This window comes from Myodes glareolus, chromosome 7 (genome assembly GCF_982192425.1).
Source record: "Myodes glareolus chromosome 7, mMyoGla1.1, whole genome shotgun sequence".
NCBI lineage: Eukaryota > Metazoa > Chordata > Mammalia > Rodentia > Cricetidae > Myodes > Myodes glareolus.
In genome coordinates this window covers 71,232,429-71,249,592 of record NC_142032.1, presented here as the reverse complement: position 1 = coordinate 71,249,592, position 17,164 = coordinate 71,232,429, and the positions used below count along the sequence as shown (strand labels likewise).

General features: G+C 37.5%; 1 protein-coding gene across 3 annotated transcripts in view; it reads left to right on the top strand.

Moving 5' to 3' along the window:
- Zranb1 (zinc finger RANBP2-type containing 1) overlaps positions 1-17,164 on the top strand; it is a 61,530-nt gene that overhangs the window by 16,037 nt on the left and 28,329 nt on the right. Inside the window, exons 2-3 of one of the 3 annotated variants that reach the window (XM_085693231.2) lie at positions 669-833; positions 2,216-3,066. In XM_085693231.2, coding sequence (XP_085549357.1) covers positions 793-833; positions 2,216-3,066 — 892 coding nt within the window. In that variant the 5' untranslated portion in view covers positions 669-792. Of the gene's footprint in view, positions 1-668; positions 834-2,215; positions 3,067-17,164 lie in introns of those variants that run through there. The other 2 variants (XM_085693232.2, XM_085693233.2) reach the window with 2 other exon arrangements.

Below are 17,164 nucleotides of genomic sequence, written 5' to 3'. Positions count from 1 at the left end.
GAGAGCCTGCCTTTAAGGAAATGGATGGCATTCCTGAGGTTTTTGTCTGCCTGCCACATGTACATATACGTGTGTGTGCACACAAACACATACACACACAGTTTAAAAATGCCCAAGCAAGATAATTTAAATTACCTGGTTATGAAGTAAGGTTGAAAAACCCAAACAAATGCAATTACAAGAGAAAAAAATTTCAAAATAAATTATAAGTAATTACCTTTTTTACTTTTTTGGATCATCTTACCTTTTCCTTTACAGTAGTACAGATTAGAATTGACTTAGCACTGCTCATACTCATGATAATATTGTTGGTTGTATTGGTACATGCCTACAACCATGGGCATTTGGGAAACTGAGGCAGAACTGCAAGTTTGAGACTAAACTGGCCTATATGTGGAGACCCTGGCTCCAAAAAATGAGGAGACATGCTTGCGCACATGTGCCTGTGCCCATACACAGCACATTATGCAGAAAACTTTAATTTGACTGACCAACCCAATAAATTAGCTGCTTTTATTGCTGTGTTAAAGTAAAATTCTAAATATAGTAGTCCATTATTAAAATAAGTAAGTGTAATTAAAATACAATTGATTAAAATTTTGGCTTTCTAAAAATACTTTTGAATATAGAAGGCTGTAAGTGAAATTCAGTTTTGGTCTCCTTTACAGGAATAGCTATTCACAGTCAGACAGAACCACTTACACGTTTTGCAGTATCTCCTGAGGAAGTCAGAGTCTGAGCCAGCATGAAGATTGAATCTTGTCTTTGGTCTGATATATCTTTATTGTAACCATGTGCAAGGTGGAGGTTATAGCATGGAAACTAAAATCTTAGTAAGTGTGATTTTTATTTTAGCTATTAAATAGCATCCTTTCTATGGTGAAGTTGTCCTCTTAGCAAAGGTCACTCTGAATATGGGTTGTAGGTTTGATAGGCAGGAACGGAATAATATACTTATAAAGTAATTTGGCTTTCTAAGGTTTAGATAGAAGGAAGAATACCTATCATCCTGCCTAGGAATCTTTTTCTTTCCTGGTTAAAATAGGTTATGGGGGAGGCACTAAATTTAGAACAGATTAAAAAATTGAGAGGTTGTATAGTGTTGTAATTTAAGTCATTAAAATATCATTAAATTTGCCATACAAACTGTTTCACTTATGAATTAGTTGTCATTAAACAATAAAGTCTTCATTATAGTGCAGTGTTAGTAAGCCCACTGTAGAGCCCTGGGAATATTTATTGACTTACTTGTCTCTCACTGTGTAGCCCAAGCTATCTTCAATCTCAAGATCCTTCTGCTTCAGCCTTTTAGGTGCTAGGATTATAGGGATGTGTCAGCACTCCCGGCTTCTAGGACCTTTTAGATAACAAGTATATTTTTAATATTAACTTTTAGTGTATACTTTTTCAAATATCAAATATGAACATTCAAAAATAGATTGATATGATTATGCTAATAATTTTTCTTAAAGACATTTGTCCATTTGAATTTCCTGAGAGTATAGATAAGGAGTTTTTCTTTTTTTCTTTTTTTTTTCTCCAAATGTAATTAGATTTTGAGAATATAGACTATTTCTAGTTTATCATTCTATTTTATTAATTGTGATCAGTGCTCTTCAACATCTTTCTTTCTCTGCTAATTAAAAGCAGTGAATAATTAACACTTTCAAGCTATTTTTCTCCCTTAGCAAAGATAATTAGGTAGGACTTTGATCTTCTGAATTAATGGATCAGATATACTATAAATAGCATGATCCACACTGTTTGTAATTTGAAAGTGGTTATGTGTTTAAGGTACTATTTGGTTTGTGTTCTTTCCCTTGCCTACAGGTCTTTTTAACTTCTAAATTAATGGTGGCAGCTGAGCTGAAATTGAATAATTTCTATTAGTGACTTACCTATTTTTATTTTCTTCCCCTGTAGAACAAGTCTGTATTCATCTCTTATCACTTTAAGTAGTCCAAAATAAACTTTCATTAAGTCATGAAGTCCAAGAGCTTTTTTGGGAATTTATCGCCAGTAGCTCTCTGAAAGAGAACTACAAAAGTAGCTACAAAAAGAATTCTACAAAAGTAGATTAATACAATAAGAAATTTTTCATGTATCTTTTAAGAAATAATTATTTTCTATGTTATTTTTTTTATTTTGGGGGCATATTTTCAGAGGTAGAATTATGTAACTATTATTTTAATAACAGTATCCTAATTATTTATAGCTTCCTGCCTGACATAACTCACTTCAAGAAGTACACAATGTCAGAACATGGGATTAAGTGGGCCTGTGAATATTGTACGTATGAAAATTGGCCGTCTGCAATCAAGTGTACTATGTGTCGTGCCCAGAGACCCAGTGGAACAATTATTACAGAAGATCCATTTAAAAGTGGTTCAAGTGATGTTGGTAGAGATTGGGATCCTTCCAGTACCGAAGGTGGAAGTAGTCCTTTGATATGTCCAGACTCTAGTGCAAGACCAAGGGTTAAGTCTTCATACAGCATGGAAAATGCAAATAAATGGTCATGCCACATGTGTACATATTTGAACTGGCCAAGAGCAATCAGATGTACCCAGTGCTTATCCCAACGTAGGACCAGGAGTCCCACAGAATCTCCTCAATCCTCAGGATCTGGTTCAAGACCAGTTGCTTTTTCTGTTGATCCCTGTGAAGAATATAATGATAGAAATAAACTGAATACAAGGACCCAGCATTGGACTTGTTCTGTTTGCACATATGAAAACTGGGCTAAGGCTAAAAAATGTGTTGTTTGTGATCATCCCAGACCTAATAACATTGAAGCAATAGAGTTGGCAGAGACTGAAGAAGCTTCTTCAATAATAAACGAACAAGACAGAGCTCGGTGGAGGGGAAGCTGCAGTAGTGGTAATAGCCAAAGAAGATCGCCTCCAACTACAAAACGGGACTCTGAAGTGAAAATGGATTTTCAGAGGATTGAATTGGCTGGTGCTGTTGGTAGCAAGGAGGAACTTGAAGTGGACTTTAAAAAGCTAAAGCAGATTAAAAATAGGATGAAAAAGACTGATTGGCTATTCCTCAATGCCTGTGTGGGTAAGTTTCTGTTTTTTGCATTATGTTGAGTGAGATAGGAAAAGGTACTAAAAATGGCTTGAAAAATAAAGGAGGGTCAGTATTACTTGGCATTTAACTCATTTGGCGTGATAGTTCAAGTATACACATATAAAGGTTTGTATTTTTTTCACCTTGTCTGCTTTGTACCAAAGTGCACAGTTGTGTATATGCCTCTATCAACTTCAGAGAAAGTTTTTAAGTAAAAAAAGATTGTTAGCACATCAGCGAGAAAGTATATACCTGAAGTTTAAAATTATTGCTCTTATTTATTGTAACAAGATGTGACAGAGGAACACCAGCTGCTGTTTCTGGATGTTTGTAAACAATGTGAGCATCTTGTGATGATAGAGCCTTTAGTCAGAAGTTAAAAATATCACAAAAATGTGTGACTCCAAGAAGTTGAACAAACATAATATTGACCTTGAAAATGCTGATGTTAACTTAACATGAATGTCATGTAGTAAATATTTGCACGCTTGGTGGAACCGATTTCACATAGCCAGCTGATTCCATAATTCAGATTATGATTTTATGTGTATTGTGTTTTCAGTGTTTTCCTGAAGAAACACATAATATTGGGTGTGGTGTTTGTTCAGAGATGTTAAAGGACAGAGATAGGTGGGAGGAGGTTTTTCTCCAACTACTAACTTGATGAATTAATAATTTGTGGAATATTCATAAAGGTGTTACTTAATTCTGTTTTGTTTTGAGACAGTGTCTCTACACAGCCCTGACTGTCCCGAAACTCACTATGTAGACTAGACTGGCTCAAACTCACAGAGATCTACCCATCAGAAAGTGTTACTTGATTCTTAAAAGTTTTTTTTTCCCACACCCCGTCCCCCCAATAGATTAGGTATTTGGATTTCATTTAAATTATTTCTGTGGGTTACTTACTTTGACATTTACTTTTGTTTAGAAATGTTTAAGTAATTTGTAAGGTTAAACTTGGTGTGGAACAATAGCATTTTCCATGTGATTTATCCTTCTGGAAGTAGTCCCATGAGTATGGAAAATGTAGAAATCTAAGAAATGGATTCTCAAGAAATCTAAGGTTTCTCAGGACTGGAGACATGACTCAGTACTGGAGCATTTGTTTTCTCCCTTCCAGAGGTCCTGAGTTTGGTTTCCAGCACCCATATCAGATGGCTCACAACCATCCCTAACTTTAGCTCCAGGTGGTCCACTGCCTCTGACTTTCAGGGGCACCTCCACCTAGGTGTAAATAGCTACACACACACACACACACACACACACACACACACACACACACAATTAAAAATAAGAAAAATCTTAAAAACAAAAGAAACGTGTAGTTTTATTTTTTTAAATTTTTTAAAAATTTCACGTTTGGTTTGCCTGTTTTTATGTCTGTGCACAACATGTGTGCAGTTCCTTGGGCAGGCCAGAAAGGCAATGAATTCCCTGGGACTGGAATTACAGAGAGTTGTGAGTTGCCGTGTGAGTGCTGGGGATTGAATCTGGGTCCTCTGGAAGAGCAGCCAGTGTTCTTAACCCATCTCTTCAGCTCTGAAATCTGAAGATTTGTTTTGTTTTTTTGTTTTTTTTTTAATTTATACTGTCAAAATGTATGTTCTAGCAATTTAGCCTCTGAAGTTTAGTCATAGTAGCACTTAGCAACTAGTCTAAATTTTTACTCATTGAGCCATGAACCATGTTCTGTTGACTTCACTGTCTCATCCCTTTTCTTGGGGGTTCTTTACTACCTTTTTTCCCTTGGGGTTAGATTTATGTATTTGGTACCTCTTAATACATTCATAATCTTATACAGTCATCTTTGCTTTGCCCTAAAACATTTCTGTCACCTAAAGGGAACCTTTTACCCATTAGGAAGTTAACACCTCCTTCCCATCCCTCCAGTCTGCTTTCTGTTAAAAATATCACAAAAAAAATGTAACTTCAGGAAGTTGGGTTAGCATCATATTATTGACTTTAGAATGTGTCATTCATATTAATGAATTATGATCTTTTGTGTTAAGTGTGATTGTCTTAATTACTTGTATGCCTTTGTCATACTTAAAATCACATTTGCAGTGGTAGTGTATAGTCTTTGTAAATCACATTTGCAGTGGTAGTTGTTAGCTGTATTTTAATCATATGGTTACAGTACAGATAGTGTATATAAATTTACAGATGGAAATGAATTAACTTCTTTACCCGTTTGAGGGGTTATAGAATTCTTTTACGAATCAGGGGTTTGTAGTTTCTTAAGTTAGAGGATCCCAGATAAAAAATGTGTTGTTGTTTTTTTCTCTCTGTAAACACAAGGTAGAGGAATCAGCATGTTTGCTAGTATTTCATGTCTTTACAGCTGTTCACTCTGCTTGATACTACCATTTATTTTATTTTACATATTCTTAATTCTTTTGAATAACTGTCCCGATTTCTGCATTTTAACAGCTAGGAGCTCATTTTTAAATGATAGAGCAAAGTTGTATGGCCAGTATGATCTGATCTTAATTCATTTACAGGTTCCTTTGTAGGAACATGAAGGCGTGCTTGTTGGGGTTTCTGTCTTGCCTGGTTCCCACAGTCGTTAGGTCCCAAAGAAAATCACACAGAGGTCTCCATAAGTTATAAACTGATTTGGCCCATTAACTCAGGCTTCTTATTAACTCTTAGAACTTATATTAACCTATTATTCTTAGCTATGTTAGCCACATGGCTTGGTACCTTTTTCAGCAGGGCAGGTCACATCTTCTTTCTTTGGTGTCTGGACAGGACTGTGGAGGAATGGGCTTCCTCCTTCCCAGAATTCTCCTGTTCTCACCAACCTGCCTCTACTTCCTGTCTGGCTACTGGCCAATCTGCGTTTATTTAAAATATAATTGACAGAATATAGACAATTGTCCTGCACCACCTTGTTGTTAAGTTGTATTGGTCTTTGTGTATGACTCTTGGTAAGGTAGATTCTGTCTATTCTGTTAGCTGAATGTTTTTAACCATAAGGTCAAAAGTTATGACCCTGTGTCTGTTGGATAGTCATAGCCTGAAGTGTAAATATCATTCAACTACATTTACTTTTTAAAACTGCTTGTTTACATTATGTTAGATTAATTAAGAAGACAAAACCACCTAAGCAGTAAGGCTAATAGAAAGGTGGTGGCATGTACTGAAAAAGGTTGTTTTGTTTAAGACAGAGTTTCTCTGTATAACCCTTGCTGTCTGGAACTAACTCTGTAGTCCAGGCTGGCCTTGAACTCAGAGATTTTCCTTCCTCTGCTCTCCAAGTGCTGGGATTAAAGACTTGTGCCACCACTGTCCTGCATGTTTAGATGTGAGTACATTATGAGTTATTGATATTTTGTATCAAAAATCATTTCTAGGCCAGGCATGGTGATCCAACCTTTCATCCCAGCACTCAGGCCAGAGGCAGGTGGGTTTCTGAGCTCCAGACCATCTAGGACTACACAATGAGACCCTGTCTCCAAAAATGTGTGTGTGTGTGTGTGTGTGTGTGTGTAAAGCAGGGATAAAATTATATCCTGAATGTAAATTATGAGATGTTCTCACTTAAAATTGAAAAAGATTCTCAAAGTCAGGCTAGCTTTGAAGTTGATAAAGTAAAATTGAGGAAAGTTGACTTATTGTAAAAGCATCAACAGTGTTGAGCAAACAAGCTTCCGTGGATATTGGATGTAAATTTTACATAGGTCATGTTATGTTGTGAGAAGATGTTGGGGTGACAGTGCCCAAATGTGCTGTCAATAAAAGTGTTACCTGGGGCTGCCTGGATGGTAAAAGCAGAGTTCTCTTGTTTTCCTTGCTAGATAGCATGTACTTAGAGCACAGAGCATAATACGTAATTAGTTCACAGATTTGTTCTGGAGCTGTGTTGAGACTGTTACCTGGTGAAATTGTGCTCTGATTTTGTGATTCATGTCAAAAGACGCGAAGCTTCATACCATTCCTAAGTTAAATCTGTGCTTATAGCACATGTACTTGAACCCTAGACTTATATTATCTACCTACTAAAATCTCCCCTAGAGTGTTTTACTATTTTAAACTCACTGCAAAGCCAGTGAGGAATCCTCCTTACTCTTTTTCTTTGAGACAGGATCTGACTGAAGTGCTGATCCTTCTGCCTCTCCCTCATGGATCCAAGATGTGTTCACCATATCTGGTTTATGTAGAACTTTGTTCATGCTAGAAAAGTACTCTTTCAACTGATCTACATCCCCAGCCCTCAGTCTCTCATCTTGATCAATGACAGTTCATGTTCCAGAAGCTTTGGTTAACCCTTTATTCTCCTGTGCCATATTCTCTCTATCCTATTTCTTCATTACTTTAAGTCAAGATTTATTTTTATTTTATTTTGTCCCCCACGACGGTCTTATACAGAGTTCTGGCTTTCCTCAAAGTCACTGTTTAGATCAGGATGGCCTAGACCTCACAAGTGCTGGGATTAAAGGTGTGAGCCACAATGCATGGCTTATTTTCATTTCCATTGTGTGTCTCTGTGTGGTATTGTGTGGTATTTGCATATGAGTGCAGATACTCACAGAGGCCAGAGGTGTAAGCTGTCCTGGAGCTGGAGTTACAGGTAATTGTGTGTTTCCCAGCATGTGTCCTAGAAGCTGGATTTGGGTCTTCTGTTCTACCCTTAATCACCGAGCTGTTACTCAAGCCCTTCTTTTACTTAATTTCTCTTTGTCTGAAAATCCTGTTGATTCCACCTTTAGAATGTTTAGAATCTGGTCATTTCTCTTTACTCTGGTCCAAGGTATGTTGTCTTACTTTGTTTCTTATGTCTGCTTGTCTGGTTGTGTGGATGGGCGTGTGTGCAAGTTTGTGATTGAGGAGGCCAGAGGTTGATGACAAGTATCTTTCTTGATCTCTTTTCCACTTTGTTTTTTGAGATGGCGTCTCTTCATCAGCTGGCTAGACTAACTGGCTAGTTAGTGCTCCTCTTGTCTACCCCACTAGTTCTTGAATTACGGGGCTTTTTCATGTGCTGGGCATCTCAACTCAGGCCTTATGCTTGAGTGGCCAGTGGCTGCCTGAGCCATGTCTCAGCTGCCTTTAAAATTTCCTACTTCTTCTTTTTTTTTTTTTTTTTTTTTTTTGAGATGAGGTCTTTCTATGCAGTCTTGGCTATCCTGGAACTCACTATTTAGACAAGGCTGGCCTCTCACTCACAGATATCTGTCTTTCTCTGCTTTCCATTACTGGAATCAAAGGTGTGTGCTTCCATTCCAGTACTTTTTTGTTTGTTCGTTTTTGAAACTAGATCTCGGGGCTGGAGAGATGGCTCAGTGATTAAGAGCACTGGCTGCACTTTTAGAGGCCCTGAGTTCAATTCCCAGTCACCACATGGTACCTCACAACCACCTGTAATGAGATCTGGCACCCTCATCTGGTGTGAAGGTGACCATACAGGCAAAACACTGTGTGTGTGTGTGTGTGTGTGTGTGTGTGTGTGTGTGTGTGTGTAAAATAAATCTTAAAAAAAAAAAAAGAAACTAGATCTCAGTCAGCTCAGATTGGCTTACAACTGACTATGTAGCTTTGGCTTTACTGGAATTCCTAATCTTCCTATTTCTATTTCTGAGCTCTTAGCAGTAGGAGTGCTGAGATAATAGCGTGCAGACCATTCCTGGGCTGATTATGATATACACATGTGTTCCAGAGTAAGAGCTAAAGTTTTTCAAAGTCCTGCAAGGTCATCTTTGCACTCTCTCACCCCACCTTCACCCCAGCCACCAACAACAATACATTATTTAACCTGGGATTTATCTGCTGTCATACTTGGCTCATAGCAGTCTGGCAACCATTTCTCTTTATCTTTCATTCCCTCCATTTTCTCCCTTTCTTTCTCTTTTCTTTAGTACTAGGGAATTGAACCCAGGGCTTTGTGTATGCTAAGCAGGTGCTCATCCCTTGAGCTAGATCCCCAATCCTCTTTTTACTTTTGCTTTTGAGATAAGGTCTCAAAAAGTTGCTCATACTGTCTTTGAACTCACTATGTAACCCAAAGATGACTTTATTTAGGATATTCCTGCCTTCAGAGTGTCTGTGCCAACGTATCTGGCAGCTACTTTTATTCTTCTTTCTTTTCTTCTTTTAAATTAATAGACCAACCTCCAACCTTTTCTCTGTCTGGGTTGCAGAGTTTATTAAATTGCCTTCTTCAGATCTTTTCTCTACTAATTCATTGGTGCTGGGAATGAAACCCAGGGTTTTGGGCCTCCTAGTTATGTGCTTTTCCACTGAGCTAGTAACAGGCCACCCTCAAGTCTTTCTCAGATGATGCCTCCTCAGGGAGGCCTTCCTGATTGATATATTTAAATCCTTGCCTTTCATCCTTGCCCTGTCCCTACTGCTACCATTTTTTAAAACCACACTTGTCACTTTTTGATGCATTTTTTTTCATCTCGTTTGTTATTTATATATTTTTTGAAATTTGAACTTCTTGGGTATCAGGAATTTTGTTCATAACCTAGTGCCTAGAAGGGTCCATCTTCAGTATTCAATATTATGTGCATGTTTGGGCTGTTTTTTTAAATATAGAAAAATATGAAGCTGCGCTTTTTCTGTCAGCTGCAAATATATTGTTATATTTGATCTAGAATCACCCCAATTTTTATAACTTAATTATGTGAAAAATTAAATTAAGATATTTTTCATCTTGATGCCAATTGAATTTTTGTTCTCTTGCTAAAATCCTGCGTACTGAGCCCAAATTAGCTCACCAGATTGTTTCTGTAAAACAGCATATTATATTTGTCAGAATGTTTTTGTCCATTTTGTTTTACAAATACCCTGACCACCTAAAAAAAAAAAAGTGTGTAGGTTTTGTTTTTTATATCAAAAAAAAAATGTTTGTAGGGCTGAGGAGGTGGCTTAGTGAGTAAAGTACTTGTTGCCTAAGCATGAGGCACTGAGTTCAGATTTCAAGTACCCATGGAAGAAAAAGAAATCTAGGTGCTATAGTGCCTTCCTGTAATCTCAGAGCTGGGGCGTGTAGCTAAGAGGCTTCTAGGTGCTTTCCTAGCCAGCCAGGATAGCGGAATAGGCCTCAAAAAATAAGGTACGATAGAAAATGACGACACCTGATGCCAGTCTCTGGCTCTACACATGCACACAGATGCAAGTCCATCTTCACATACGTACATATACGTACATATAACACATATAGATAAAACACAACTTGCTTTGATATTAATTGTAGAGGGATGGATATTTGCAACTTGTCTGTTGAAGATTTGTTTTTCCAAGGAAGTCAGTTGGTAAAATTGTTTGTATTAGTGGTATTTTTCTTTTTCTATGGAAAGTAAAACTTACACAGTGTAATAAATCTTTGTTGTTGTTGTTTTTTAAACTTTTAATGATGTAAACAAAAATATACCTGAAAGCGAAGCTTCTGGGAAAACCATTTGTTCTTCCCTGTCTTGTATCGTTTCTCAAATTTGACCTTGGCTTCCCGCCTTGCCTTTCAGGGCTGGGTCCCTAAAGACATCCTTGTTGACAACAGTTTTGTCCAGGGGGATGTCCACAGAGTACCTTGTGAGCATCAGGTGGTTGTAGTTATAAACCTTCACAAAGGACTTGATCTTGGATCTCTTGGCGACTTTCTTCTTGCCCATGGCAACTGTCACTTTGTTATTAAAAAAAAATCTTAGTTTTGAAATATAGATCTAGTTAAATGAAAAGGATATTGTATACAATGCAAACAAAATTAGGTTAAATTACAGTGAAGAAAGGCTAGTTTTTGAGAGATTGCAGTATTGTCTGTTAGGTTGGCATAAGGTTATTAATTATATCGAGAAAATGACTATGTCAAAACAAAATTAAACTATTGAAGATACTTTTGGTACATTGACACTTTCTCTCTCTCTCTCTCTCTCTCTCTCTCTCTCTCTCTCTCTCTCTCTCTCTCTCTCTCTCTCTCTCGGAGAGAGGGTTTCTGAGTATAGTTTTAGAACCTGTCCTGGCACTCGCTCTGTGAACTAGACTGGCCTTCAACTCAGAGACCTGCCTGCTTCTACTTCACAAGTGCTGGGATTAAAGATGTGTACCACTACCACCCTGCTCCAGTACATTGGCTCTTTAGGGTCAAGGCTGGCTATGTAACCTAGGATAGCATTAAATTCTGGCTCCTCCCACCTCTAACCTTGAGTGCTGCTAGTCTTCTCAATTTTAAGCTAAAAAGCTTTATTGTTGCAAGTCAAAAAATAACGTGGTAATTTATTAGCGCTACAATGGGAAATGAATACACTTTTACTTAAAAATTGAAAAGAAACCATTTATAAGTGTTTCTCTTGTATGTATATATGCGCACCATTTGTGTACCTGTGCTCACAGAGGCCAGAAGATGGCATTGGGGTTACAGATGGATGACTGTGCTACAAAGTGGATGCAGGGAACTGAACCTGGGTCCTGAAAGAGCAAGTGCTCTTAACTACTGAACTATCTGTCCAGCCCTCAACTAATTGTAAAAAATAAAAAGCAGAAAAATTATGTTTTTAAATTGCACCAGTTCTTAGGCAGTTTAAAGTTCTTTTGTCCGGTGGAAGACATTGTGCAGAAGCTAACTTGAGGAGACATGCTGCTGCTAATCTTTTCTGTACAAAGGTGGTAGAGATTTCTGTTTTGCTAGAGCACTAGACCAGAAGGATCAGTTTCTAAAACTTTTGGATAATGTTTGATGCCTAGGAATGCTGTTGTTGGATGCCGCTCATTCATTCCCTGCTGTCCAGAACCGAAATAACCACACAGAAACTTTAATATTTGCAATACTGTTTGGCCAATAGCTTAAGTGTATTTCTAGCTACCTCTTAAATCTTAAATTAACCCATTTTTATTAATCTGTGTAATGCCACATGGCTGTGGCTTACCGGGTAAAGTTCTGTCCAGTGTCTGTCTCCAATAGGGCTACATGGCTTCTACTGACTCTGCCTATTCTCTCTATATCTCTGTTCTGATAAACAGAGTAAAGCCAGCCACTGGCCGAAAGCAGCTTCTTTATTAACCAATAAAAGTAACACATATACAGAAGGACTAAGAGTGCAATACATTCTGCAGGACACAGAAGAAAGTGACTGACAAACTGCCAATATAGGCAGAAATGTCATTGACATTTCCTTCTTCATGGGAAAGTCTTCCAGATACTATGGGCCTGTAGGCTGAAGATGGATGCTCCAGTGATACTGAAGAGCTTTGGGTGGCTGTCTGGGCAGCGAAATTTCTAGAGTTTGGTAGTTGCTTATAATGTACTTGCTGTTTACTTAGGTAATATATCCTTTTGGAGTCTTTGATGGAGTTGAGGAATAGATAGTTATAATTATAGTTATCCTTAGTTGTGATAAGAAATAAAGTAGATGTAAATATTGTAACTGTAATTCTTGTTTGATACCTGTTTTGTTATATGTAATTTTACTATGTTAAAGTTAAAATCTTCTTTTTTATTTAGACAGAAAAGGGGAGATGATGTGGGAGATCCTTCTGTATATGTATTGCTCTTATTGATTGATGAATAAGGCTGCTTTCGGCCAGTGCCTTAACAGAGTAAAGCCAGGTGGGAAGTTGGAACAGAGATGTAGAGAGAGAGTAGGCGGAGTCAGGGAGAAGCCATGTAACTGCCCAGAGGAGACAGGTGTGCCTGAACCTTGTGGTAAAATATGAAGTAATAGCAATGGGTTAATTTAAGGTATAAAAGCTAGCTAGCAATATGCTTAAGCTATTGGCCAAGCAGTGTTTTAAGTAGTGTAATTTCTGTGTGATTATTTTGGGTCTAGGCAGCTGGGAATGAACAAGCATGCCTTTGCCTACAGAATGCTAATGTTTTCAGTCTTGCCCCCCCCCTTTTTTAAGGCAGTAAAAGAAATGTCTATATGAAGCTTCTTGTATCCTAGGGTAGTCTATCTCTTGCTGATAGTTCACAGCATTCTAGGGCTCAGCCCAATTATTTGCGCTTAATGTTTTGTGTGGAGTTTTTTGTACCTTTGTTCTGTTTGATCTTCTTGTGTTGGTTTTATTTCCAGCTACTATATCACATACACCACAACTGTTTGAGTATTTATTTTCCATCTTTAGAAATCTTTCTTCCTTAAGGAATTGCTTTGCAATCTTTACTTTCATGTTTTGGACTCAGTAGCAGTTCTAATATGTCAGTTTTAGAAATCATCTTGGGAATGAATTTAGAGAGCAGGCTAATAAAACAATTCACTACCTGGTTAGGTTTCAGTTGTGGTTATTTGAGTGCTAACCTGTGAAATTTAATTCTTTTATTTCTTCTTTTGAGACAAAAGTCTAATGTACATGCCCAGATCTGCCACCAACTGTCTGAGTAGTGGAGGGTGACTTTGAATTCCTGATCCTCATGCTTCCACTTTCCTTGAGGTTGCAGGCAAGGTGCCACCATGCCTGGTGAACTTTGATTTTAGATTCTTGTCAAACTGAGTATTCTGCTGAAAGATTTCTTTCTGCTTTAGTGTCCTGTGTCTTAACATGTTACTTTTCATATGGATGAAGACAACCAGACAAAAATATCTGGGTATCTTATTAAATAATTAGTAGTCTTTGACATTTAAAACTGGACTATCCTGCCTTTTGAATCAATAATATATTCAGACTTCTGTAGCAAATCTTTTGCTAGTGTATCCATAAAAGGAAAGTAAGCTTCTAGGATGCTGGCAGTGCATCCTTTGTATATCCTTGTTTAACTTTGTGTGTTACTCTTAATGTGGGTATGTGGGTATAGCTGTTGCAACTCAGCATCTAGCTGGGCATAGTGGTGCTTGCCTTTAATCCCAGCACTGGGAAGGCAGAGGCAAGTAGACCTGTGTGAGTTCAAGGTTTCTACATAGTCCATATAGTTCCAGGCCATCTAGGGCTACATAGTGAGACCCTGTCTCAAAAACAAAAAGCAAAAACAACCCAGTATCTTTTGCTCTCTATGTACATTCTTGCTCATGGATTTCCTTATCTCAGATAGTTTATATTTAGCACCACGAAAGAAGTAATTGTCTTCTGTTAGTTTTTGTCTTTTCTTTGAGAGTTTAAAGATTTTCTTCTATGATTTTGGAACTTTGAATATAAAATATCATTTTGAGTCATGATTTTATGAACTGAGTTCTCTGCAATATAAAAGGTCCTAATTAAGAATTAGGGAACACATACGTGTGTAGGTATGCACAACACCTTATTTCTTTCCAGTGTTAATTTGATGCTCGGTGGTTTATTTTGATATTTGAATACTTCTTGACACTGAGGATTTAAAAAAAAAAACAAAACACAGCTTCCAGGGATGGAGTATGTATGGCAAATTGATGGTTGGTGCTGGCAGACATAGAGCTCAATCAGTTTTCTTACCGTTTTTTCTCGTATGTTTGAGATATGTTTTCTGGCTTTCAGAAATGATTGATCACATAGGCTTGCCAACTAACAACTTGTACCTTCCATGCTGAGAAAGCAAATATCACTGGCCATTTTATGGGTACAGTACCTTCTTTCTGCAGTTTCAGGGCTTTGTGCTGGTGATTCTTGACTATGTGTATGATTATATGATACAATATATGTGTCATTAAAATAATAAAGATTTTTCTTTTAAAAACATGGACAGTAACTGGATGTAGTAGTATGTACTTGTAGCCCCAGCACTTAGGAGTCGGGAGGCAGGAAGATTGCCACAAGTTGGAAGACAGGCTGAGCTACATAATGGACTGTAAAAGGATGTGCTTAGAGTCACTGGTAATCTAAAACAAACAAAATTAAAAAAAACTTTATTAAAGTAGATTGTGTATATTGTGGGCAAAACCCAAGCATTGATAATTGGGTTTCTTAAAAAAAATAAAAATCACTGTTCTTATTTTCTCTCCTTACTCCTAATCTTACTTTAAGACAGCTACCTTTCATCATCAGCTTTTTCTGAAAAACTTTACAGTCTGTATGAAAGTTACAAGCAGAGCACAGGGTTACATAGCTGTGCCTTGGTTTTTCATTGTCTGCTTTGTTAACATTTGGTACTTATCCTCTCTTTCATTGGCCTGTTTCTCCCGAAACACTTGAATTAGCCAAAGACATATGACACTTTGCTCCTCAATCTTTTAGCATGTATTTCCCAATAACAAGAATGTTTTCCCTACATAGTTACAGGATATAATTATGCAGGAAATGGAGTACTGAAGTCCACATTCACCAGTTCCTCTGAATGCTTTGCCCCACCCTGTTGAATCAAGGCAGATGACATTGTGTTCAGTTGTTTTTTCTGTTCAGTTTTTTAGTTTCCAGCAGTGCCAGTTTTTTTATTATTCTTTCATGACATTAACATTTTTGAAAATTTCAGTTTTGTAGAATGACTCTCAATTTGGAATTTTTGGTTTTTCTATTATATAGATTTAGTTAGGTGTTGCTTTTAGGAGAGGGAAGAGTACTACAGAGGTGAAGTTATTTTAGCTGTGCTTCTGATATCTCTGAATAATGTCTTATGTATCATTGTCTTTATATTTTGAGATTTATTTGTCTATATGAGTGTTTTGCCTGCTTATAGGTTTATACCATATGTGTGTGGTGTACAAGGAGACCAGAAATGGATATTGAGTCCGCTGGAACTGGAGTTATAGGTGATTGTGACCTGCCATGTGGATGCTGGGACTGAATGAACCCAGGCCTTCTGGAAGACCAGTTAGTGCTCTTAACCTTGAGCCATCTCTCCAACCCCGCATTGTCTTAAAAACAAAAACAAAACAAAACAAAAAATAAGAGTCACAGTTTAATGTAATGAAAGATGAAAGCAGTCCTGGAGGTAGAAATGGGTGGGTGGCTGCATAGCAATGTAAAATCAACACCACTAAGAGTGAGGCAAGGGATAGTTCAGTACAGACTGTGTATCCAGAATACACCAGGATTCAACTCCCAGCACCAAAAATTAAATTAGATTATAAATGGTAAAATGTTTATATACTTTATCACAATTAAATTCTTAGTTTCCCATCCAGCAACTGCATTCTACAGTCTGTGAATTGCACATGAGTGGAATCATAAGGTTATTTGATCTTTGGTAACTAGTCCAGTTCAGTTAGCACAGTGTCTTTTAAGGTTCATATATTGTGGCATGTGTCAGTTTCCTTCCTTAATTTTTTAATTGCTTTATATATTTTTGTGTATATGTGTGTGCATGTGCCTGTGGGACATACAACAGGAGGTATAGGACAGAGGACAAGTTTCAGGAGCCTTTTTTTTTTCCTAATATGTGGGTCCCAGGTTGTCAGGTTTGGCTGCAAGCATCCTTAACTGCTGATCCATCTTGCCAGCCCAAGAATTTCTTTCCTTTCAAAGACTGAATAATATTCTATGTCATATACATATGTCATGTTTTATTTATTTGTGCATCATTTACTGAACATATTTATTGTTTCTTCAAATTTAGATGTTTGGCCTGACTTGGTAGTTCATGCATGTATTCCTAGTGTTTGGAAGGCTGGGCTGAGGCAAATGGATTGCTTGAGTTAACCAGCATATTCTATGTAGTAAGTTCTGAGCCAGTGTGCCACACAGTGCCTACTCTGTGGAATCTGTTCTCTCCTTCCAGGTTTACATGAGCAACAAGTGTTTTTACCTACTGCCCATATATTTAGTTCTTAAAAGATAAAAACAGGGTCTCACGCACCCCAACAAACTACACTTCTGGAAACCTTGAACTTCTGAGTTGGAATTACAAGCATAAGCCACTATGCCTGGTTTGTGTGATGTCCCAATAAAGGGATGCTGGGCAGACATTCTCCTGAGCCATTACCCCAAGTCCAAAAAATGAAAACATTTTAGTTTCTCTCCCCACCACCTGTGTCTAATACATTTCTCTTCTCTCCATCACATATACACAACAACACACTAGTAAATAAAGATTTTAAAAAGAACTAAATCTCTCTGTCTCTCTCATATTCTTCCTCTAAGCCTAAGTTCTTCCTGCTTGTGCTCTCTGCTAGGAATTCTCACCTAAACCTCCTCCTTCACTATTGACCATTAAGCTTTTTATCAGACCAGCCAGGTGCCTTAGCAGGTAAGGTACCATCAACACACCTTTACATAATTAAACAAATGCAACACATCTTTACAT